The 24,271-nt window shown below is 40.7% G+C and overlaps 1 protein-coding gene across 2 annotated transcripts in view; it reads left to right on the forward strand.

Moving 5' to 3' along the window:
- Positions 1 to 24,271, forward strand: part of KMT2E (lysine methyltransferase 2E (inactive)) — a 133,862-nt gene that overhangs the window by 84,006 nt on the left and 25,585 nt on the right. For both annotated transcript variants that reach the window (XM_045029899.1, XM_045029906.1), the window contains 3 exons: positions 10,795 to 10,959; positions 12,001 to 12,309; positions 23,995 to 24,249. In XM_045029899.1, the coding sequence (XP_044885834.1) occupies positions 10,795 to 10,959; positions 12,001 to 12,309; positions 23,995 to 24,249 (729 nt within the window). The remainder of the gene's footprint in view (positions 1 to 10,794; positions 10,960 to 12,000; positions 12,310 to 23,994; positions 24,250 to 24,271) is intronic.

The following is a 24,271-nucleotide window of genomic DNA, read 5'->3' on the forward strand; positions in this document are numbered from 1 at the left end:
CAGACAAACAAGTTTGGTTACAATTTGCAGGAGATAATGTTGCCCGCTTCTTGTTTACAATGTCATCTGAAAGTGAGAACAGGCGTTTGCATGGCACTGTTGTAGACAGCGTTGCACGATATTTACGGACGGATGCGCTAAAGATTCATATGTCCCTTCGTGCGTCAACTGCCATTACCGAGGACATGCGTCCATGCTGATGATGGGTTCTGCTCGATAACAATCCAAAACAGAGCGGACTGATACATGTTTATTTTCATCACCTGAGTTGGATGCCACCAGCAGAAGGTTGATTTTCTTTTTTGGTGGTTCAGGTTCTGTAGTTTCTGCATCAGAGTGTTGCTCTTTTAAGACTTCTGAAAGCATGCTCCACACCTTGTCCCTCTCATATTTTGGATGGCACTTCAGATTCTTAAACCTTGGGTCAGGTGTTGTAGCTATTTTTAGAAATATCACATTGGTACCTTCTTTGCGTTTTGTCAAATCTGCTGTGAAAATGTTCTTAAAACGAACATGTGCTAGGTCATCATCCGAGACTGCTATAACATGAAATATATGGCAGAATGTAGCTAAAACAGAACAGGAGACCTACAGTTCTCCCCCAAGGAGTTCAGGACACATTTAATTAACACTTTTTTTTACGGTCATCATCGGCATGGAAGCATGTCCTCTGGAATGGTGGCCGAAGCATGAAGGGCATACGAGTCTTTAGCATATCTGGCACGTAAATACCTTGCAACGCTGGCTACAAAAGTGCCATGCAGATGCCTGTTCTCACTTTCAGGCGACATTGTAAATAAGTAGCAGGAGCATTATCTCCTGCAAATGTAAACAAATTTGTTTGTCTTAGCGATTGGCTGAACAAGAAGTAGGACTGAGTGGACTTGTAAGCTCTGAAGTTTTACATTGTTTTGGTTTTGAGTGCAGTTATGTAACACAATTTATACGTTTGTAAGTTACACTTTCACCATAAAAATATTGCACTACATTACTTGTCTAAGGTGAACTAAAATACCGTTTCTTTTGTTTCTTTATTTGTAGTAATAAATAATATAAAGTGAGCACGGTACACTTTGTATTCTGTGTTACAATAGAAATCAATATATTTGAAAATGAAGAAAAACATACAAAATATTTAATAAATTTCAGTTGGTATTCTATTGCTTAACAGTGCAATTAATTGCAATTAATTTTTTTAATCACAATTTTTTGAGTTAACTGATTAATCAACAGCCGTAATTAAATATTTTTATTGGTTTTGCACGAGCAAGTATTTTTTTCAGAAACAATGAAGCTGTTTAGCCTGTGACAAAAATGGCAAATATCAATTTTTTGTAGTATATTAACATAAAATGTTTTCACATCTTATTCTCAATTTTCAGAGTATTTTACCATTGATTATAATAGAAAATATAGAAAACTATTGAAGTTTACTGACCAGATCAGTTTCACGCTAAGATTGTGCACCAGTAGTAGTAGCTTACATGCTCATACTTTGTACTGCATAATGAGTAGATGCAAATTTACATCAAATCCTAATGTAATGCTTCTCCACTTGTAAGCTTTTGTACATACAATGTAGCACCTCATCTGACCGGTAGAAGGTTTTAATTTGTAATTGCCTATGTATGCAGTACTAGCCTTTGAAATATTCTAGAAACTAGTTTTTTAATTCAGTGACACTTACGCACAAGTCAGTAATAGTGACAATACATAGCTTTGTATTATGAATATGCAAAAGCTATGAAAGAAAGAAGTAGCCTAACAAGAAGTAGTGGAGACAAAGTCCACAAACAAGTTCTTGCCTCTGTACTGAAGACGGATGGAGACCATGATACAGCTCTTACCAGCCATGTCATGAAAAGTACGACTAACCTATTTGGGTGCAAATCACATCCAGTGGATTTTTATCCAGCTACCTACTTGAGTGCATGTAACATCAAATGTACGAGAGTTTACGGAAAATAGCAGATGTTGGTGAAAAACAAATGGGGACATTTGTGAGAGGTTCATCAGCCCAGTCAAGAAATATGGCATCAGAACATTTGCTGACATAGCCATGAAGACCAAATTTAAGACTGGAAAGGGAAGGATAATCACAGCATCCATAGCTCAGTGGTTTGAGCATTGGCCTACTAAACCCAGGGTTGTGAGTTCAATCCTTGAGGGGGTCAAGGGCAAAAATCTCTCTGGGGATTGGTCCTGCTTTGAGCAGGGGGGTGGACTAAATGACCTCCAACCCTGATATTCTATGAAAGTCCTGAAATTGTTTTCCACTGAGCCCTGTCCTTAGCAAGATGCAGAGATGATGCTTCAGTGACAGCTGTTCACCCAATAAGACCTATGCCTGTGTTCTTCCCTGCTGATGGAACAATGAGAAGAACAGACACAGCTGGAATAGAGCATCAGATGGAATATTAAACTGAACGACTCCATGAGCTAAGACCATGCAGTAAAGAAACCACAGCATACTCCTGGGGGAATTCTGCGCACAAATTTTCCGGTCTTTATTCACCCTTCATTTTGAAGTAATAAGTTGATTACTGTTCTATCCTGAAGTGATTGTAAAAACAGCATTTTTGAGGCTCTGTTTGTTTTGTTTCATTACTTTCTGAATTAAATTTTCTTGCTCTGCAAGGACTAAACAATTATTTTTAGCTGCCAGCACAGTAAATTCTGCCAAAGATCTAAAAAGAAGACTGTTTTTCTGGCTCATCTACTCAATCAATATTGTATGTAGTAAAGATCTTTTGGTTTGAATTTTGCCATCAGGTATACCTGTGCGACTCAGGTTTTTTATAAGGCTATATGAGTAGGGCCCTACCAAATTCACGGCCATGAAAAACTCATCATGGACCGTGAAATCTCATCTCTCTCTGTGAAATCTGGTCTTTTGTGTGCTTTTACCCTATACTATACAGATTTCATGGGGAAGACCAGTGTTTCTTAAATTGAGGGTCCTGACCCAAAAAGTAGTTGCATGGGGGTCACAAAGTTATTTTAGGGGGCTGTAGTTTTGCCACCCTTACTTCTGCACTGCCTTCAATGGAGCTAGTGGCCAGGCACCCAGCTCTGAAGGCAGCGCCCTGCCAGCAGCAACACAGAAGTAAGGGTGGCCATACCATACCATGCCATCCTTACTTCTGCGCTGCTGATGGCAGCGGCTCTGCCTTCAGAGCTGGGCTCCTGGCCAGCAGCTGCTGCTCTTCAGTTGCCCACCTCCAGTTGCCTAGCACCACCGCCAGCAGCAGTGCAGAAGTAAGGGTAGAAGTACCACAACCCTCCTACAATAACCTTGCAAATTCCCCCACACACCCCCCGCAAGCCACTCCTTTTTGCGTCAGGACCCCTTCAGTTACACCACCATGAAATTTGAGATTTAAATACCTGAAATCATGAAATTTACTATTTTTAAAAATCCTATAATTGTGAAATTGACCAAAATGGACTGTTAATTTGGTAGGGCCCTACATATGAGTATAACTGAGATCAGAATTTGTCCCTACAGTTAGCATCTACTTAAGTTCTGTGGATTTATGAGCAAGAATAGACTTCTGTTGTCACTCAAAGCTGTATCTGCTCTTCAATGCTAATAAGTCAAGCTTGGTATTTAAACAAATTTTATCCGGAACATCTACAGGGAACAGATCTAATGTGTAAAGAGGTGCCATGTTTACACTCTCTCTGCTGGGAGCTACCAATGTGAAGTGGACTCCTCATCTCCTTAGTACTTCTAGTGTCATAGAATTGTGTGGCAGGGTGCATTATCTTTTGACCTGCATAATCTCCTTTAACTATTCTGTTGGGTTTATGATCTTCTCAAGTGTAATATAAGCTTTTGAATGCCAAATTGTTAAGAAACTATATTATAGTTTTGGCTTTAATTATGTTGAGCCTGAATGTTTTGTCTGCTTCAAAACTGGGTATCTTGGTGCATTAATGCAGATGCTATGGGCCTGAGTTTCTAACATGAGAAAGACTGAGCCCTCAAAGTTTCATATGTAGTTTAACTATATCTGTCAGAGGGTCCTTTGTTAATTATTAGTAGTAGCAGTGTTACTGTAGCACCTGTGGGCCCCAATCATGGACCCAGGACCCCATTGTGCTAGGTGTGATACAAACACAGAACAAAGACTATCTCTGCTCCAGAGAACTTGGTCTAAATATAAGGTAGAGACCACAGATGAATGCAATACAAATGGCTGGGGAGTACAAGGAAACAGTGAAACATTTTTAGTCATCCATGAAAGGCAATGATCTCAGCATGCCACAGCCTAATTGTTATCCAGTTTTTTTTAGGCATCATGGAAGAGGAGGATAATGAGGTAGCTTTGCAGATGTTTTACAGGGAGCTCCTCCCAAGCATGGGGGGCAGCCTGGCAGAAAGCACCAAAGAGCATGTTTGAAAATGTAAGAAGTAGAGACAGGAGATGAGGTAGTTTAAAAATTAGTATTACACTTGTCAATTACAGTCAGTCTGTCTCTTGCCACTGACATCAGGAACTTGGGTTTATCTCCCACCTCACTCACGTTAATTTCTCTACTGCTTGTGGACTTACTCCCCTTTTATTTAGCTAACGTGTCTTTGTGTATGGGCCCTTCACTAGGTTTTTTGCATCATTTTCTCCATGTGAACTGTTTTCTTCCTGCAGATTCAGTTTTGGCACCTTCAGTGATATGAGACTGGTTGATCCCCCTAAGGCCAATTTTTGTGGTTTTAAAATCATATTTTGTTTTCATAATACTTTTTCTCTGCTATGTTGCTGTGCAGAAGACTCATGTAAATGGAACACAATGAAATGGACTGTATCAAGTAGTATAAATGTGCAAAGTAAATAATACCAGATTTTCACTAATATTTAAAGAAACTTCAGCTTTAACATATGACAGTAATAGGTAAACATTCAGATGAAAGCTGACCCTGTCCTTAACAACACTGACATTTAAAATGGTCTTTGTTAGGGGTCAGTCAGCACCTCACTAATGTTTTTGGAGGCTCTTCATACCTCTGAACTTTTTCAGGCTGTCAGTAGACAAAACTGTTACACTCTGATCATGTTTTCAAGGTTAATCTTCACCACCATAGTAGCTAGAAATTTTTTCATTTAAAAAAAAAAAGGCTTAGAAACTGGAACATAATTCTGCAGCAAGGAGTGGATGCCACAGAATTACAGAATACACATACAGTTGCTTATGAGGAAAGACTCAATTAATTCATGTGTATCTTAGTTAAATGCTGTGGAGTGACGGGGTGAAACAACTCTGTCCAAAATATTTTAATGAAAACACATAAGAGTAAAAATATGAAAAGAAAAATACCCCGAACATCAGGAAATGCTTCCTAAACACATCTATAAACATGAGCAGTAGGCTTTGAGGGAAAATTATAGTGGCCCATTGCTTTAAGACATTTACCTATATTGGACAAAACACTAGAAAATGTACTATGGAGAGTAATTCTACATTAGCATGGGCATAGTGGACAAATTGATCATATAGGTCTCTTTCTATCACTAACTTCTGCCATTACCTGTTAGGGGTAAATTCGTACCTCATCACTTCCCTCAGCCAGACTTTTTTTTTTTTTTAAGTCCCTAAAATCCAAATTTAAATGACTGATCCACCTCCCACAACTTGAAATACCTACTTAAATTAGATGCATTAGTATCCTACCAGATTTTTACTAACATAGCAATGCAAAGTTAGAATATGCATCTGAAAGTATTATATAATGTTTAATTTTCAGTGTTGCATTATGACATTTGTTAGTAGTTAGCCTTTTGATTTTTCTAGTCACGTTTGCCAAAATGAGGATTATAAAATATGAGTTACGCGGTTTAGTCTCAAACTGTTGCTGTTTTAGCTGGGGAGAAGTAAATATCTTCAGTGCAATTGAAGATTTTTATTATAGAGGGAAAAAAATGTCCTTCATAAACTTCTAGTGAGTGCCATGATGTTACCTTGCCTTTGGGTAGGGTCATGAGACAAGTGACATCCTACAAAGGTAATTTTGCTCTGTAGATCGAATACCAGATATTTTAAGAGAGGATGAGAGCATCTCTCTTAAATTCTTTCAGATTAAAAGAAGGAAGAGATAAAAGGCAATTAAGTCAGTCTAACTCTAAATTAATGAGGAGAAGACTTGTGGTGACCAGTTTATGGATTATGTTCTATACTGCCTAAATGTAACTTTGTGTTAACAAGTATTTATTGTGCTGGAAAACCACTTCCTTAGGGTATGACAGAATAGGAACGGTTTAATGTTACATATCTCTGCCTTGCCCCAAAAAACTAAGTGATTATGTAGTATTCATATTTGATCTATCATTTCTTCTTAAAAACATTAAATTTCTCTCAGTCTCAGATTTTGAAATGTGCATTCTTTTTCTAAAATACACATTATACCATCAGGTGCTCAATCTTTGCATGGTGAGTTTTATGCAAGTGAACACCATTTGACACTGAATTCTGTTTAAATCGCAACCAAAGCGCTATGTTTAGTGGTGTTTCAGGTTGCAGCAGGATATGCTCCATCCTCCCATAATCTTAAACAAATTTTAAGATGGTAAGGGAAAAGATGTTTGCATTTCTTTCCACCTTCATATTGCCTGCAAAGCTATGGATGAGGTACTACAACACTCCATTAGGTTTTCATTTCCATCCCCAATTGATATAAAAAAGCAATATGTAACCCAACTTTATTGAACTTGCATTTTAATGTGTTATACCAATATAATAAAAACCAGCAGGATCTTAAGAGAGATAAGGCAAAGATGCCACATTTATTGTAAATACCATAATAAAACAAAAGATAACAGTAAACAACGTTGTTTTACTACTTATTTCTATCACTACTTATTCCTTACACACACTCACACTCTCTCTCTCTCATATTCACACAATCATTCATTCAGGTTCTGTATAGATGTTATAGTTACCAGCCTAGACGTTGCTCATGCCAAGTTACTGGCCAGGTATCTTGGTCATGAGGATGGAGCCGAGTCTGTGTCAGATGCATCTGATGCTCCTGGAGGCTGGCAGCAGAACCATAGACTCAAAATCCTCAGTCTTCAGAGTCCAGTTTTATAGGAATTTATTCCTATGTCAGTCCATGAGAGTTGCTTCATTCTGCTCTTGCTAAATCAATCAGCAGGTGGCTGGCTCCATGTTATCAGATGTTTGTTTTTCCTTCCTTTGAGGTGTGGTGGGGTGGATTCCAGTTTGCCCTCTGGGGGTCATCTGGTTGATCCCACTTGACACCTTCTTCAGCGCACTGAATTCTTCAGGCTGGTAACTCCCTAACCATTCATTCATTATTTAAACTAGGCACTCATTCACTTATATTCTGTATCTTAATCACATCTATTTCACTGTCTCTTTACTTTTTGGGGTGTTACCAATTTAGAGAACAGGCACTTAGAGTCAATTGACGTTTAACAAGTTTTATACAAAGTATTTCTTTGAGCAGGCTTCACACACACACAGCTGGTGGCTTGCAGGTTAGAGGCTAAATGTTGGGAATCACATTTACTTCTAATATAACCTTCAGTTATAGTATCATTTAACAATAAATCATTTCTAACAATAAATCATTTCTCATATAAACCATGTCTAATATAAACCTTCTTTAATATCCCTACAAATGCAAAACTTTTAAGATCTCATATGCTTTATATCAACAGATCAGCACATCTGACTCTCTCATATCCCATGCATTTGGGAATTTATTCTGCCTTAATGCTGCTGAGGCAACTGTTAAAGTTTTATGTCAGAGTGCAAACTTGAAGTTGCAGTACACAGTGGTATATGGTGAAGGATTCTTTCTTTTTTTTTTATTTTTTGTCAAGATTGATGTAGTGGCAGATTTGTCATCAAATGAAATATAGCACATTTGCCTTAGCATACATTTTCCATTATAGTTAAAAAGTTCTGAAATATAGACCACCAAAAGGGGTTAATTTTGAACTGTATTCTATGTCAGTTCATTATTCATCAAACCACCATGAAAAAAATGCAAGTAGTAACCAAGTCTATATTTATTTTGGTTTTGCCATTTCAATTAGATGTATACAGAATAAAAGTTTAAAGCTGAACTCTGTATAGCAACTTTAACTATGCTGCAGATAGGGCTGCATAATAAGAATAGAATTAAGTCTAACTACAGCTCCATCACCATAATTGCAAATATAATAATAAATGGATATATCTATCTCATAGAACTCCTTCACTAGCAGGACCAAGTACTGATTTTCCCACAGATCCCTAAATGGCCCCCTCAAGGATTGAACTCACAACCCGGGGTTTAACAGGCCAATGCTCAAACCACTGAGCCATCTCTCTCTCTTTGCCTTCACATACAGTAACTCCTCACTTAACATTGTCCCGGTTAACATTGTTTCATTGCTGATGAATTAGCGAACACACTCGTTTAAAGTTGCGCAATGCTCCCTTATATCGTTGTTTGGCAGCTGCTTGCTTTGTCCACTGCTTGCAGAAAGAGCAGCCCATTGGAGCTAGCTGGTGGGGACTTGGAACCAAGGTGGACCGGCAGCCCTCATATCAGCTCCTCACTTCCCTAAGTTCCCTGTGCAGCAGCCGCCCAGCAGGCTATCAGTTGCCGGTCAGTTCAGCTGTCCCTCCCCCCACTGCCTTGTGCTGCTCCTGCTCTCTGCCTTGGAGCTGTTCCTGGGAACCTCCTGCTTGCTGTGCGGGGCTGGGGGTAGGGTGACCAGATAGCAAGTGTGAAAAATCGGGACGGGGTGGTGGGTAATAGGAGCCTATATTAAAAAAAAAAAAAAAAAAAGCCCCAAATATTGGGACTGTCCCTATAAAATCAGGACATCTGGTCACCCTAGCTGGGGGTGGGGGAGAGGTGCTAATGTCAGGGTGTCCCCCTCCCCTCCATTCCTCAGCCCCATCTCCACAGAGCGGGGGGACATGACAGGGCTCAGGAGGGCGTTTGCTGGCAGCAGCTGCTGTCTCAACTTGTTGATCTACTTAAAAAGGCAGTGTACTTAAGAGTAGGGTCAGCGTACTTAAAAGGGCAATGCCTGTGTGTGTGTATGTGTGTGCATGTGTGTGTGTCTCACACACACAGTCTGCCATACTGTGTCTCCTGCCTCCATTCGTGCTGCCTTGTAGAGTGTGAGACTACATTAACAACAATGTGTTAACCCTTGAGGGCTCAGCTGAGTGCTAGTTCATCATTTAGCAGTAAGGCATTCCCTGGGAAATATCCCACCCTCTGACCCCACCACCTCAGCCAAACTTCACAGTCATAATTGCTGTGTACAGTATTAAATTGTTTGTTTAAAATTTATACTGTGGGAGGGATAGCTCAGTGGTTTTGAGTATTGGCCTGCTAAACCGAGGGTTGTGAGTTTAATACTTGATGGGGCCATTTAGGGATCTGGGGCAAAAATCTGTCAGGGACAGTACTTGGTCCTGCTGTGAAGGCAGGGGACTGGACTCCATGACCTTTCAAGGTCCCTTCCAGTTCTATGAGATAGGTATATATCTATATAATTGTGTGTGTGTGGTCTTTTTTGTCTGGCGAAAAAAATTTCCCTGGATCCTAACACCCCCACACACACACACATTTACATTAATTCTTATGGGGAAATTGGAATTGCTTAATATCATTTCGCTTAAAGTAGCATTTTTTCAGGAGCATCACTACAACATGAAGCGAGGAGTTACTGTATTAGTAAAATAGGTGCAGAGCAGGAGCTTTATTTTGCCCCTTTGTTTCACTGTTAGGAACAGCATAGTTATTTGTAAGTTTCCCCTTTCTTTATCATAAAATGTATTTCTCTATTGTGCCCAGTCTTTACTGGAGCAAGATTAATGTTAGTAGTAGTAATAAAAATACCTTGCCATAGGTATGTATGGCCCTTCACAGAAACTGAAAAGACAGGTCCTTGACTCAGAGCTTTTAATCAAAGCATCTGATCCTGTAACTTGTGCATTTACATAAATGGAGCTCTCTGTGGGTGCAAGAGGTCTGTCTATGCACAAGGATCAGGACCTAAACTACTCATGCATTCATACTGAGAATCTAGTTTCTCTGTATGGAAATGTTGGTATATTAACCTAAGGGAACCTATTTTGACATATATATTGTTTTAAATTAAAAAAATAAAATACTGCTTTGGCATATGTAATGTTGAAAAACTCTGTGTTTATTTGTATTGTTCCTGATAAGTAATGTTCATTTTCCTCTGGCCAGCAGTTTTGCAGTATTCCTATTGTGAAATTGACTTGGAGCAACATACAAATACTAGCCAGACAAATAATAGCCAGAGGGCTTGAGACCTGGAGCAACATGCTATTTTTACATTTCTAATGTAACTGATTACTGGTAAAGGCTTATTTTTAAATGCTATTGGTTCTAGTCCAAAACAGGAAACCCTACTTTATGTGTGTGATGGAGCTGGTAAGAATTCTCATGATATACCTCTACTTCGATATAACGTGACCCGATATAACACGAATTCGGATATAACGCAGTAAAGCAGTGCTCCAGGAGGGCAGGGCTGCACAGTCAGAAGGATCAAAGAAAGTTCGATATAACATGGTTAGATTTTTTGGCTCCCGAGGACAGCGTTATATCGAGGTAGAGGTGTACTAACAGTCATTGTCTCTGAGCTTTGGCTGAATATGACCCGCACATGAACACATTATGTATATCATTGTATGGTGTTTTTTTTAAGCACCTTTTAAAAATCAAAATGTGTGCATTTTGTATATGAAACTGATGTCTGATATCTGATAAATCCTTACTATATCCTTCAGACAAGAGAAGAACGGAAAATGGAAGCTATTCTGCAAGCTTTTGCCAGACTAGAGAAAAGAGAAAAAAGAAGAGAACAGGCTTTGGAAAGAATCAGCACAGCTAAAACGGAGGTTAAATCAGAATGCAAGGAATCACAGATTATCAGTGACACAGAGTTTATTCAGGTAGCTATCTGTAACTTAAAACAAGTATTAAATATTACCTTCTTAAAAATTAAGTTTGGAATTTAAAATACATTTTTAGTCTAAAACTTTTGAAATCTTAATTGCATATTTTGTTTTTTGGATTTGACTTCAAATTTTGACATGACATGGTATTTTTTTAATCTTTCAAGAATAGATAAATTAGTATAGCCATAGTTGAAGAACAGCAGCTAAATTAAGAGTTTTATGTACGCACAAGCGTTACATGGAAACTGCATTGGCTAGTATTTAGAGTTCAAGACAGAGTCAGACTGCACTCTAATCCTAACTCCAAGCATTTTGTATGGCTTAGTTTGTTATGTCTGATACACATGGTGGTCTTCAAAGAGAAAGTACTATAATATATTAAATATTATGCATGCCATTGTAATTGCTTAGATTTTAAGTAATAACTTTGTCAGGTATATGTAAAATAAAAATTCAGTAAATTATAACTGTGCTGTTTGTAACAGCCATGGTTAAAAGCATTAATCACCAGTGGGAAATACTTTCCTTGCTATATAGTACTGCATTCTCTGTATTAAATATTTTGCCTTTCTTTACCATGCAGATATTATAACAGAGACAAGGAAAAGTCCAAAATATTCACAGTTAACATATTTAAGAGCATTATTTATGTAGCACCAAAGGCGTGCTGGGGCATTTCAGACAAACAAGGGAACAAGGTCCTTGCCCAGAAAGAGATTTATGAGATAAATAGATTCACTATAGACCAATGTAGTTAGAAACTATCATAGTTCAGCAGAGGAATTACCAAGTCAATTAGACCAGTTGTTTTTCCACTCCAGATTCCTGTTTTGACAGTAGTGCCTGATATTTCATATAAACATACAGGAAACCCCATGCACATGTTTGTGTCTTGAAACGGTATTGGCATTAAATATTTCCATTTTAAAGCCAGAAACTGTGTTAGTCTTTTAAACCTCTAAGAATGAGGGAAATCAGTCTTGTTTTATTTTTAGTCATGTATGTAACTACTTTAGCTGCTATATCTTGCACCAGGAATCAGCAAAAGAGGAAACTGCCACCAAGCCAACCCCTGCCAAAGTTAATAGAGCTAAACAAAGAAAAAGCTTCTCTCGGAGCAGAACACATATTGGACAGCAGCGTAGACGACACAGAACTGTCAGCACGTGTTCAGATATCCAGCCATCTTCTCCAGATGTGGAAGTTGCTTCACAACAGAATGAACCTGAGAACACTGCACTTGCAGCTGAGCCTGAAACAGAAACTACTATTGCAGAAATAGTTACTGAAACAGAAGTTCCAGCACTTAATAAATGCCCTGCTAAGTATCCTAAAACAAAGAAGGTATGTCTGTCTATAAAAAGGAACATCTATAAAAAGAGGAATGTTAAGGAAAAACAAACAAAAAAAAATTAAAAAACTTCATAGAAAGATACATACTACACCAAAATTTGTGCTTAATGTGATGTATGTTATGCAACTCCTTGACTTCACTGATATGAACATCATTTATAGATTTTTGGCATGTCACTGTTGGTAATCTAAGGGGCTAAAATAATTAATGGAATTCTACAACAATTTGATTACAGCTGATAAAATACATTCTTCAAATGCTTGCTCATGTCAGTTCCATTCTAGGGGTGCACGTGCCCACATGCACAGTCATCGGAGATTTTTGCCTTAGCAGTATCCGTAGGGTTGGCAGTGGCACCCCCTCAAGTTCTGCGCTCTTGTGTCTGTAAATCAGGTGCCACTGGCACTATATCCTCTTAATTCCTTCTTACTGCCTGTGGTGGTTAGTGGGAGCACCTTCCCTTGCATTGCAAGGGCTAGCAGTTTTCGTCTATTGTCTTTAAGCCGTAGGGCCATGTAAATAATTTTGTTCATAGTAGTTAGTGTTAAGTAGTTAAATGTAGTTAATAGTTAGCAGTTAAGGTTCCAGCAGGGACTTTGCTCCAAGTGGGGTATGTCCCGGTCTCCTGGGTTTGTTTCTCCATAGCAGCTGCCTCAAGTGCTTAGTAGGAGAGTCATACATTAGAGACAAGTGCCGAAGAACTTTCGGCCCCGCACACAGAAGGAGCAGGATGTTCGAATTCGGGCTCTCCTTATGGAGTCCACCCTGCATCCAGCCTCCATGTAGCCCCACCAGGACTCGCTGAGTACCTCGGCCTCAGTGCGCAGTGCATTCCTAGAACCAGGCTCTGTTTGGCACCATTCCCCATTGCCCAAAAAGAAGTCTAAAACCCTGGCATTGAGCAAAAAAGACCATGGGCCATCAGACAAAGGACTGCTTCAGGCCACCCAGCCACTCTGGAGCCGCACGCTCGCACCCCTCCAGCTGGGGTTCTTAGTCCCGTGAAATGTCCACCACCAGTGGCCTGGGTAACAAAACCCTGCCAGCACTGATGCCTTCACAGGCTCTCCCAGCGCCAAGAGAACATAAGCCTATGGTGCCAATGCAGCATGTGCCTCAGGAACCGGCAAAGGCTCCCCACGAGGGCAAGCCAGCCGCTAAGACTCCTCGGGGCAGTGGAGTGCCGCCGATTCACCAAGACAAAGCAGTGCTTTCCACCTCCATGCTGCAGGTCACCAGAACCGCAGCCTGGACGCCATGGGGTTCCTCCTCGGTCACCAAAGCTTCGACGTGGATTGTCTAGAGCAAGACGCCAGTCGCCGTATTACCGATGCCACTCACCCTCCCACAGATAATCTTTTATAGGTGCAGGTCCTGATTGCCCGAATCATGGAAGTTCTCCCTATTGTGTCTCCAGTCTCCCCAGCACCGGTCCCCTCGATACCGGCACCGATCATCTCACTCCAGACACTGGTCCCTGTCAGCAACGCCCAGCAAGCAGACCCAGCTGTCAACGGCCTCACCGTGGTCACATGGAAGCCTATTTCAGCCCCTCGCCTAGGCTGCATCAGTGCGAATGGTCACTCAAGGCTGCGTCAACATTGACTGCACCAACTTAGCAGCATGGCCAGTGGCAGGTGGAGTGGCCTTATTGGGGCACATGGGGAATGCCGGTTGTGGTGATGCCCCCTTCTACCAGTCATTGGCCACCACCTCAGAGCAGCAGCTGGTGCCACTGATGGCACGCTCATTGGTTGGAGCAGAAGGAATAGTGCCCCCCGCAAACCTCCTTTCCCCATGGGGGAAGATGACCCTGGCACTGCAATCATCATCCTCGTCCTTTGAGGTGGTTGTGGGACTCTCGAGGGCAAGCCCGCCAGACGATTTCAAAGAACATCAGGCCCTGCTGCGTCGGGTGGCCAAGAACTTGTGCCTGGAGGCAGAGGAAATGGCTGAGCAGATGGATGCCTTGTTTAACGTCTTGTCAGCCTCCACCCCTACCCATCTTGCACTACTGGTTCACGACGGTGTCCTTAAGATTGCCAAGGGTCTCTGGTAAACTCTGTCCTTTCTCCCTCCCACTTCAAAGAGGGCTGAAAAGTATTTTGTCCCAGCCAAGGGGTTCGAGTACCTCTATACCCACCCTCCCTAGGCTCGCTGGTGGTCTCTGTGGCCAATGAGAGAGACAAACAGGGGCATACCAGTTTGACTTCCAAAAATAAAGAGGTCAAACAGTTGGATCTATTTGGGAGAAAGATTTATTCGACGGCCAGTTTGCGGTTCTGGGTGGCGAACCATCAGGCTGTTACAAATGTAACTTATGGGACTCCCTTCATAAGTTCAACGAGTCCCTTCCACAGGAGCTGGCCCAAGAATTTGGCACCCTGGTGGAGGAGGGCACTGCATCTGCCAGGTGCTCCCTCCCGTTGGCATGGGACATGGTGGACTTGGCAGCCAGGGTGGTCGCATCAGCGATGGTGATTGGCGCAGCTCCTGGCTTCAGACTGCAGGTCTCTTCCAGGAAATGCAAACCTCCATCCAAGCCCTCCCGTTTGATGTGAACAGTCTCTTTTCAAATCAGATTGCAAGGCTGCATGGGCTGAAGGACACCAGGGCCACCCTTGGCTTGCTGAGAATGCACACACCGCAGTCTGCGAGGAAGCAGTTCTGGTCGCCCCTGCCGCCTAAGCCTTGGCAGTCTTGCCAGGGGCCTGCAAGAAGAAGGGACAGTTTCAGCTGCTGTCACCCCTCTTCCTCCTGCTCACCTGTGCAGCCCAGCCAGGCAAAACACTGTGGGAGCCAGATGTGCTTGTTTTGAGGGTGTGGTTGAGAGCGATGCCCCAATCACCATCCAGGATCCATCCCGCTCTTTCCTCAAGCGCCTGCATTCCTTCCGTTCGGCCTGGTCCCAAGTCAACTCACGCTGTTGGGTGCTGTACATAGTGTCTCACGTACATAGTCCACCTTGTGCTGTACATAGTGTCTCCTGCAATTTTCGGTGTAACTGTGACACCTCAACAAGGCTTTCAAAAGTTGAGGTTTTGCCTGGTCTCCCTGGCCTCCATGATCCCCTCCCTGGAATTGGGAGACTGGTACGCTGCCCTTGACTTGGACACCTATTTCCACATCTCCATATTCCAAGGTCACGGGCGTTTCCTCTGGTTTATAGTGGGTGAACGCCATTTCCAATTTACGGTGCTCCCCTTTGGCATCTCATCAGCCCCAAGGGATTTTACCAAATATTTGGGTCTGGTGACTGCTTACCTCAGACATCGAGGGGTCCAAGTCTTCCCACATGTTGACAGCTGGCTCATCAAAGGCAGGTCCTGGAACCAAGTGCAGAGACGCCTCGATCTGGTGCGTTCCAGTTGCCACAACCTGGTCCTGATGATAAACGAGAAAAAAATCCACCTTAAGGCCGGTCCAATGCATAGAGTTCATTGAAGTGGTTCTCGACTCCGTGGAAGCCCAGAGCCTTCCTCCCAGAGTCACGTTTTCAGGCCATGTCTGATCTGATCTCCCATGTGAGTAGCTGCCCGCTCACTATAGTTCACACCTGTCTGCGGTTGTTGGGTCACATGGCCGCTGGTATCTATGTGGTCAGTCTTGCTCAGCTCCACCTCCATCCTCTGCAAGCATGTCTGGTGTCAGTCTACACCCCCAACTGAAACAATCTAGACTGGGTGGTCAGGGAGCCAGATCAAATCCTGTCGTCCCTGGATTGTTGCTTGGATGCTGGGTCGATGTTGCAGGGAGTACCCTTTGTGACCCTGTCACCGTTGTTGACCCTGGTCTCTGCTTCAGACCAGGGTTGGGGAGCCCACCTGGGCGAGCTGAGCACCCAGGGCTGATGGGTGTGGGACAGTCTGGCCCTCCACATCGCCAGGGAGTTCAGAGTGGTTTGCATGGCCTGCCAGGCCTTCTTGCCCCACCTGAGAGGCAAGGTCGTGCAAGTCTTCACGGACCGTACCGCTGCGATGTAGTACATCAACAGATAGGGAGGAGCCCTCTGCCAAGAAGGTCTCAACCTTTTGGCATTTCTGTGTGCGGCATGCCATTCATCTGGTAGCCGCACACCTGCCTGGCACCAAGAATGTGCTAGCAGATCGCCTCGGCAGAACCTTCTTGTCTCGCTATGAGTGGTCGCTCCATCTAGAGGCGGCCAGTATGATTTGAAAGTGGGGAACTCTCCCAGGTGGACTGTTCTGGTGGGACGCGAACAAGAAAATGCCATGTGTTCTGTTTGCTCGAGGGGGTGGACAGGGGTTCCCTGTCAGATGCTTTCCTACTTCTGTGGTCGGGGCCCTGATGTACGCTTTCCCACCAGTGTCGTTGATCCACAGAGTCTTAGTGAAAGTCAAGCGGGACAGGGCGAGGGTTATCCTGATAGCTCCCGAGTGGTGTTGCCAGCACTGTTTCGGCATGCTGCTGGACCTTTTAGTAGCTGAGCCACTGCAACTCCCTCTCTAACCGGACCTGCTGTCTTAGAATCACAGCAGTCTCCTGCAGCAGAACCTGAAGGCGCTGTATTTGACAGTATGGCTGCTGCTAATTGCGGATGAGTGGGCATACTTGACCCAAATGCAACTGATCTTGCTGAGTAGCAGAAAGCCCTCCATCAGAGCAACCTATCAGGCAAAGTGGAAAAGGTTTATGTGCTGGGCCTTGGATCAGTGTGTCCGGGTCGAACAGGCCGCTCTGCAGGTGATCCTGGACTATCTCCTGCACCTCAAACTCCAAGGCTTGTCACTGTTGTTAACCAGGGTCCACCTGGCTGCTATTTCGGCTTTCCAGCCTCCATTCCAAGGCAGGTCAATCTTCACTCATGACGCGAAGGCCCGATTTCTGAAAGGTCTGGAGTGTCTTTACCTGCACCTCCGGGATCCAGTCCCTCCCTGGGATTTGAACCTTGTGCTGTTGAGGCTCATGGGACCTCCATTTGAGCCTCTGGCTTCCTGTTCTCTTCTCTTTCTCTCCTGAAAGGTGGCATTCCTGATGGCAATTACATCCACCAGCAGAGTGTCTGAGCTCAGGGCGCTTATGTCGGAGCCGCTCTATACTGTGTCCTACAAGGATAAGGTCCAGTTGCAGCCAGCATTCCTGCACAAGATAGTTTCCCAGTTTCATACCAGCGAGGACATTTTCTTATTGGTCTTCTTTCTGAAGCCCCATAGTTCTAAAGAGGCTTGCAGGTTATACGCCCTGGATGTCAGGAGGGCACTGGCCTTTTATATTGACAGGACATGGCCTTTCCGTAAGTCAACGCAACTGTTCGTTGCTGTAGCAGACAGGAAGAAAGGTCGTCCAGTGTCTGCTCAGAGGATTTAGACCTGGATCACAGCCTGCATCCGATACTACTACGAGTTCCCGAGTGTGCTTCCACCGATGATAGTCAAGGTGCACTCGACTAGAGCGCAAGCGTCATCAGTGGCCTTCTTGGGCTCGGGTGGTGATCCAAGAGATCTGTAGAGCTGCTACCTGGTCGTCTGTCCACACGTTTACATCCCATTATGTGCCGACCCAGCAGGCCTGGGATGATGCTGGCTTCAGCAGAACAGTGCTGCAAGTTGCAAAACCATGAACTCCAAGCCCACCTCCATTGACACTGCTTGTGAGTCACTTAGAATGGAATTGACATGAGCAAGCACGTGAAGAAGAAAAAACGGTTACCTACCTTTTGTAATTGTTATTTTTCGAGATGTGTTGCTCATGTCCATTCCATTACCTGCCCTCTTGCCCCTCTGGAGTTGCTCGAAAGAGGGAACCAAGAGGGCGTAGAGTTGGCGGTGCCTGATATACCAACACAAGAGCGTGGCTCTCGAGGGCGCCACTGCTGACCCTGCAGATATCGCTAAGGCTAAAATCTCTGACTACTGTGCACATGGGTGCATGCACACCTTGAATGGAATGGACACGAGCAACACATCATGAGAACACATCTTACAAAAGATAAGTAACCATTTTTTCTTTGGATTTACAAAATTTCTGAAGTACATTTTGCAGAATAATTCTGGAGTTCATGTTTGCTAATCAAATTTCTTTGTGCATGCATCTAAATATTGCATATAAGAAATCTGTTAAAAGAAAATTACTTAGATTGCAAAGTCAAGCGGTCAAAGTGTAATAAATAAAAAGGAGACTTATTTTATGTTCTGCTTTGTTATAAGATTTAATTTGTTTTTAACTTTAACTGTTTGTGCCAGGATGTTTTGATTTATTTGTTCTCTTTTGCTGAGAAGGCTGGCTAAATGTAAAAGATCAAGAAAAATTAAACACTTGAAAATATTAGGAATACTGTTCAAAGGAACTTCCATTTTTTTATATAAGCATGTTGCATATAACCTGTAAAGATATCCTATAGCACTAATTAAAACAGCTTTCAAAATAACTTGCACTGTGAAAGATAAGCATTCTCTCAACAACTTGTGTAGCATGTTCAAAATTTAAAGAAGATACTCTTTATAATTAAGCCCCTTCGTTTTCAGTTTAAACCAATTTTTACTGAAATTTTTCCCGGATATTCAGAAAGTATTATTTAGGGTTTTTTTTCTGATTTTCACCCTACTTTTATATCATTCAAATATATAAAAATAACTTGTTTTATTAAGAAAATGCAATACATATTACATATATGTACATATTACAATAAGACATTAATCTGTATATATGCCAAGCTGCCTGTTGAAATAAGGATATGCATTAATCTAGAAGATACATACCATAAACAAACAGGCACACACCCGAGCTCTGAAGTGCATGCGCATCTGAATGTACTGATGAATCTCACACCCACCACATATACATTTCAAGCTGTTAGCAGATAACAGTTTAAAGATTTGACACACTAAAATGGGAAGAAAATGAAAATCTGTATCCAAATACATTTGAGGACAAGGAAGTATTCGAAAGGGGGTTTTTTGTTTGTTTTTTTTAAGGGAGAAAAGGATGACGTTGATATTATGCGCTGCAAATGGTGTGGCCTAATTATTAAATGTAAATATTTATAGGCTAATAGCTTGAAGTCTACAAAAGTAAACTGTTTGTTCAAATGTAAAGTTTTATTTGGGGATTAGAGATATATTGTTTTCTTAAACTCAGAGGTGGCATTATGTTTTGAGTTCTGTTTAGTTTTGCAGCAGACCACACTGATGAACGGAATTCAAAGCATTAATCTACTGAATACTTTTTTTCCCCCATGTCTTTCCGTCCACCAAAATAAACCCCAATATTTACCCAGAATAAGCTCTAGTTTCAGTCATTGATTTTTCTTAAGACTTCTCAGGTGTCTTTTTACTCCTTTAAGCTTTGGGTCACAAACAGAGAAGATAATGAATAGCTTCTAGCTTTCCCTCAGAATAGGAGCTAAAAAGTGATTTTAAAGGTAGGCATCTGAGGTAAGCAGAGCAAAAATATCCTTGGGGGTTTAGGATATACCGCTTCATTGCTATGCTTTAGTTTTGTGATGTGTAGAAGGGTAAAAAGATGCATTATTAAATAATGCAAGTTAACTGAATTTTTGGAGTTGTTTACTAATGGTGTCAAAATACTGAAACTAGCCTAGCATTATTTTCTTCCACTTTTATATTATAAATAGAGCTCTTCATTTTTATTTTATTTAACTTTTCACAGGAATTTATCAGTCTTTATTACCACAACAACAAAAACCGGTGAAAATCAGTGCAAAAACTATTAACTCCATTCGCCACTCCATAATATTCTAGATGTCCTTTCTCAAACTCCTTTACTGTCTCATTGTGGGAAGGGTGGATACAAATTTTGGATTTTTCTTATTTAAATTGTGTTTTTATTTAAATTAAATACTTACCTGTTTTAAAAAATAACTGTTTAAATAAATTTAAAATTGACAACCTATGGTAAACCCTAAATGTAGTATAATTTTCTAAAATCCTTTAAATAAAAAATATGCCACAAAAATGAGCCCTCCTCAAATTTTAGTGAGTTAAAGGGTACTTTTAAAATTTTATATATATATAAAAATTAGGGAGAAAACACATCTTTAACTTTTGAGGTCAACTCAAGCATTATAAATATGTTTCCTTGTCCTGTAATGCATTAAGTACTTCTCTTTTCAGTCTTAAAAATGGAGATAATGCTGAGTATTTACATTTTTCCAAATGTGAGTACTTCCAGTTTCTGTTGTTCAAAGAAGTTTTTGCCCTAATTACTTTTGGTTTCAGTTTAGCTAACAGATGAAGAACAAATATTTTCTTCATGTGGATGGAGTAGTTCATTCAAAATTGAAAAATAGATTGGAAGTTGAAAAAGCAGGAAAGCTTATTTTCCTTTTCCAATAAGTGAATAAAAACCAGGTGGGAGAAGATAAGATCTACTAATTCTAAAATTTGAAGAACATGGGTCCAAATTTTCAAAGCAACTTAGGTGGCTAAAGATGCAGCAGATAGGTGCCATGTAGGATTTTCTAATGTGCCTCAGTGGGCACCCCAGTGGTGACCAGAGACAATTAATACTCCCGTGGTTTAATAAATCAGTTAGTTCATCAAAACTTGTTTTGTAATTAGAACTTTTTTCTAATGCATTCAGTACATTTAAGTATTAGGGGGTAGCCATGTTAATCTGTATCCACAAAAACAACGAGGAGTCCGGTGGTACCTTAAAGACCAACAGATTTATTTGGGCATAAGCTTTCATGGGTAAATAAACCTGTTAGTCTTTAAGGTACACTGGTCTCCTCGGGTTTTTTTAGTACGTTTAAGGAATTTTCAACTAATAAAAACAATTTTTAAATGCTGTTTTGTACACTTTTTTAATGGAATTCCAGTTTGTCTGGATGCAATTTGACATAAATCCTGAGTAAAAGATTATCATCTAGTAAATAAGAAATGTGCCATTTGTCATGTTCCAATATAAAAATATGTAAATATTAAGAATCTGAATAATGCATGTTAAATTATGTAATTGCTTATTTCAACACATGTAGATATAGTGTATCTTGGTTGCCAAAAAGGAATACCAAATTTAGTGCAACATCTATATTTGTTTGCAAAGCAACATGTTTTAGTGGTTATCCCATCCGATGAGAAGGAACCTTTCTTTAGCAAAATAACAAAGTACAAATGCAAAACAAGATTAAAATCCGTTATTTAAATTAAGGTTTTCTACTTGCTGATTTAAATCACGATTAAAATAGGCGAGTTGATTCTTGGGGGATCAGAGACTTTGATTTTATTAAAAAAGGCATTTTGGTGTAAGTCTAAATGACATGATAGCTAAAATGCTGGTGGGTGTCTACACTAGCATTTCACCCCATTTCAACAGTTCTGCTATATAATTAGCAGTAGAAAATTTTAGGTGAAAAAGTGTAGTTTAGGCATAGCCCACTGAGGGCTGTAACAGTGACCTATCGTGCCTTACTGGGGAGTGAGAACCAAAAATCCTACATGACTGAACATAAGAATGGCCATACTAGGTCAGACCAAAGGTCCATCTAGCCCAGTATCTTATCTTCTGACACTGGCGAATGCCAGGTGCCCCAGAGGGAAGGAACAGAACAGGTAATCATCAAGTGATCCATCCCTGTTGCCCATTCCCAGCTTCTGACAAACAGAGGCTTGGGACACCATCCCTACCCATCCTGGCTAATAGCCATTGATGGACGTATCCTCTATGAACTTATCTAGTTATTTTTTGAAAACAGCTTTTATTGCAAGCATATACTTAAGCATTCTGATTAGTTGTTGGGCCACCCAGTGATTAAAGTGAGTTGAATTTTTTTTTTAAATTTAAAAATGACCTTTCAATTAAATGGACATGTTTAAACATATTTTTTCAAGTATTGACTTTCTGACATTTTTTTTTTTGGCAAAGTGAAAGTTTGGTTTTGTCAGGTTTTTGGGGGTCAGATAATTTCCCAACCAGATCTATCAATACTTTTTCACTAATACATTTCAAGCTTGGTGTAACAGCTTGTGCAGATACTGCTTTCAAGCAGTATTTTGAGGTAAATAGATTTTGCCATCTTTTTGGAGGGAATAGCTTTCTTTACTATGATTTACCACTTTACAGACTTAGAGATACAGGTTGGAGTACAAAATGCAACACTTTTGGAAGTTATTGAAAAGAGTGACGTACATATTGGAATTCAGCCTTCTTGCTTCCTATTTCCTGTGATTGGAGCTAAATCCCCTTGTAGGGACTTAGTGTCTTTTGCAGTTCTATATATGTGGAGAAGCCACTTTGGAGAAAGTGCCATTAGTGGTGTATTTTGACTTTTTGAGTACATTTGGGGGGGGGGGGAGGTTGGGAGGAGGGGAGTATATTCAAAGCAGAACAGTGAAAATAATTAAGCTGAAGACAGGATACTAACGAAATCTGATAATGAAGATCTGTACACGTTAAAGTATTATACTGATTTAAATAAAAGCATTTCCCCATGCTTAGTGGCTTAGAGTGCCAGGGGTTAGTTTTGAAATATACTCTGGAATCAAAATATTTACGGTCCTAAGAACGTTCAACCTATACAACTTCACAGCAGATACTATTATTTATATTATTGTTGTGCCTATGGGCCCAAGTCATGGACCATGACCTCATTATACCAGATGCTGTACAAACGGGGGAAAAAAGTACAATTTGAATTTAACAAAGTATCTGGCATAATATTAATGAAAGAACCAGCACCATGGTCCTAGTTCAAAATCATGTAAATAATTCCACTGTTAGTTTAGCAGTATTTAACATCTAGATCTTTTTGTATTGAATTATTTCACCAGTTATCAAAACTATGCATTTTATTATGATAATCTTTGGCCTTTTAGGTGGCCTCATGAATTTGCACATGTATATAATTGTGCTGATGTTGTAATTGAATACAAACTCAGTGTTATTAGATGGGATGGGAGGATAATAGAGTAAATGAAGAACCAATTTCCAAATTTTGAAGAAATGTAAATTGAACATTTGAAGTTACCATCAGTAGAAAGGGTTCAGAGTGGTAGCTGTGTTAGTCTGAATCAGCAAAAACAACGAGGAGTCTTTGTGGCACCTTAGAGACTAACAAGTTTATTTGGGCATAAGCTAAAACACACTTCATCAGATGCATGGTGTGGAAAATAAGGTAGGCAGGTATAAATACACAGCACATGAAAAGATGGGAGTTGTCTTGCCATCAGTAGAAAGACAGCTTTATGATTAGCCTAAAATAACAATGTGATTTAGTCTCATTCCAGACTATCCATTTGCTGGATGATAAATTAATGAAGCTTTATATACTATTAACAGAATCTGCTGAAAAAGCAAACCACACCCAACACTTTAACATGTAAAAAGCCTTATGTAAATGAAAACTCATTTCATTCATACTCACTACGAAAAAGATACTCCAACATAAACTGATAATGTGGCTTATAAAAAAGAACCATCTCAAGGATAGTAAGAAGCATACAAGCTAGCTAGAATTTTAGGGAGTGTGAAGAAAATTATCAATGAGAAATTGCAAGCTGATCTATATGTTAGATGTTAAAGATTTGTAAGTTTATAGTCCAGAAAACTAGATATCCATATATTGTATGAGCCAAAAAGCACATATGATTTATCAAATGCAGATGGGTTGAGATACTAAACCATTTTGTAAGCAGCATTTAGCAATTTCTTATGTACAACTTTATAAGCACTGACATTTTCCCCTTTTTCTCTAGCACTTGGTCAGTGAATGGTTAAGTGAGAAGAATGAGAAGACAGGAAAGCCAATAGACAGCATTTCTGAAAGGCCTCTGCGTATAACTACAGATCCTGAAGTTCTGGCTACGCAACTGAATTCTTTACCAGGTCTCACTTACAGTCCACATGTATATTCTACTCCTAAGCACTATATTCGTTTTACTTCACCATTCCTTTCAGAAAAAAGGAGGAGAAAAGAACCCATGGAAAACATTACTGGCTCTTGCAAGAAGGTAATGAATCCTTTGACTTAAC

Source organism: Mauremys mutica, chromosome 1, assembly GCF_020497125.1.
Source record: "Mauremys mutica isolate MM-2020 ecotype Southern chromosome 1, ASM2049712v1, whole genome shotgun sequence".
Lineage (NCBI taxonomy): Eukaryota > Metazoa > Chordata > Testudines > Geoemydidae > Mauremys > Mauremys mutica.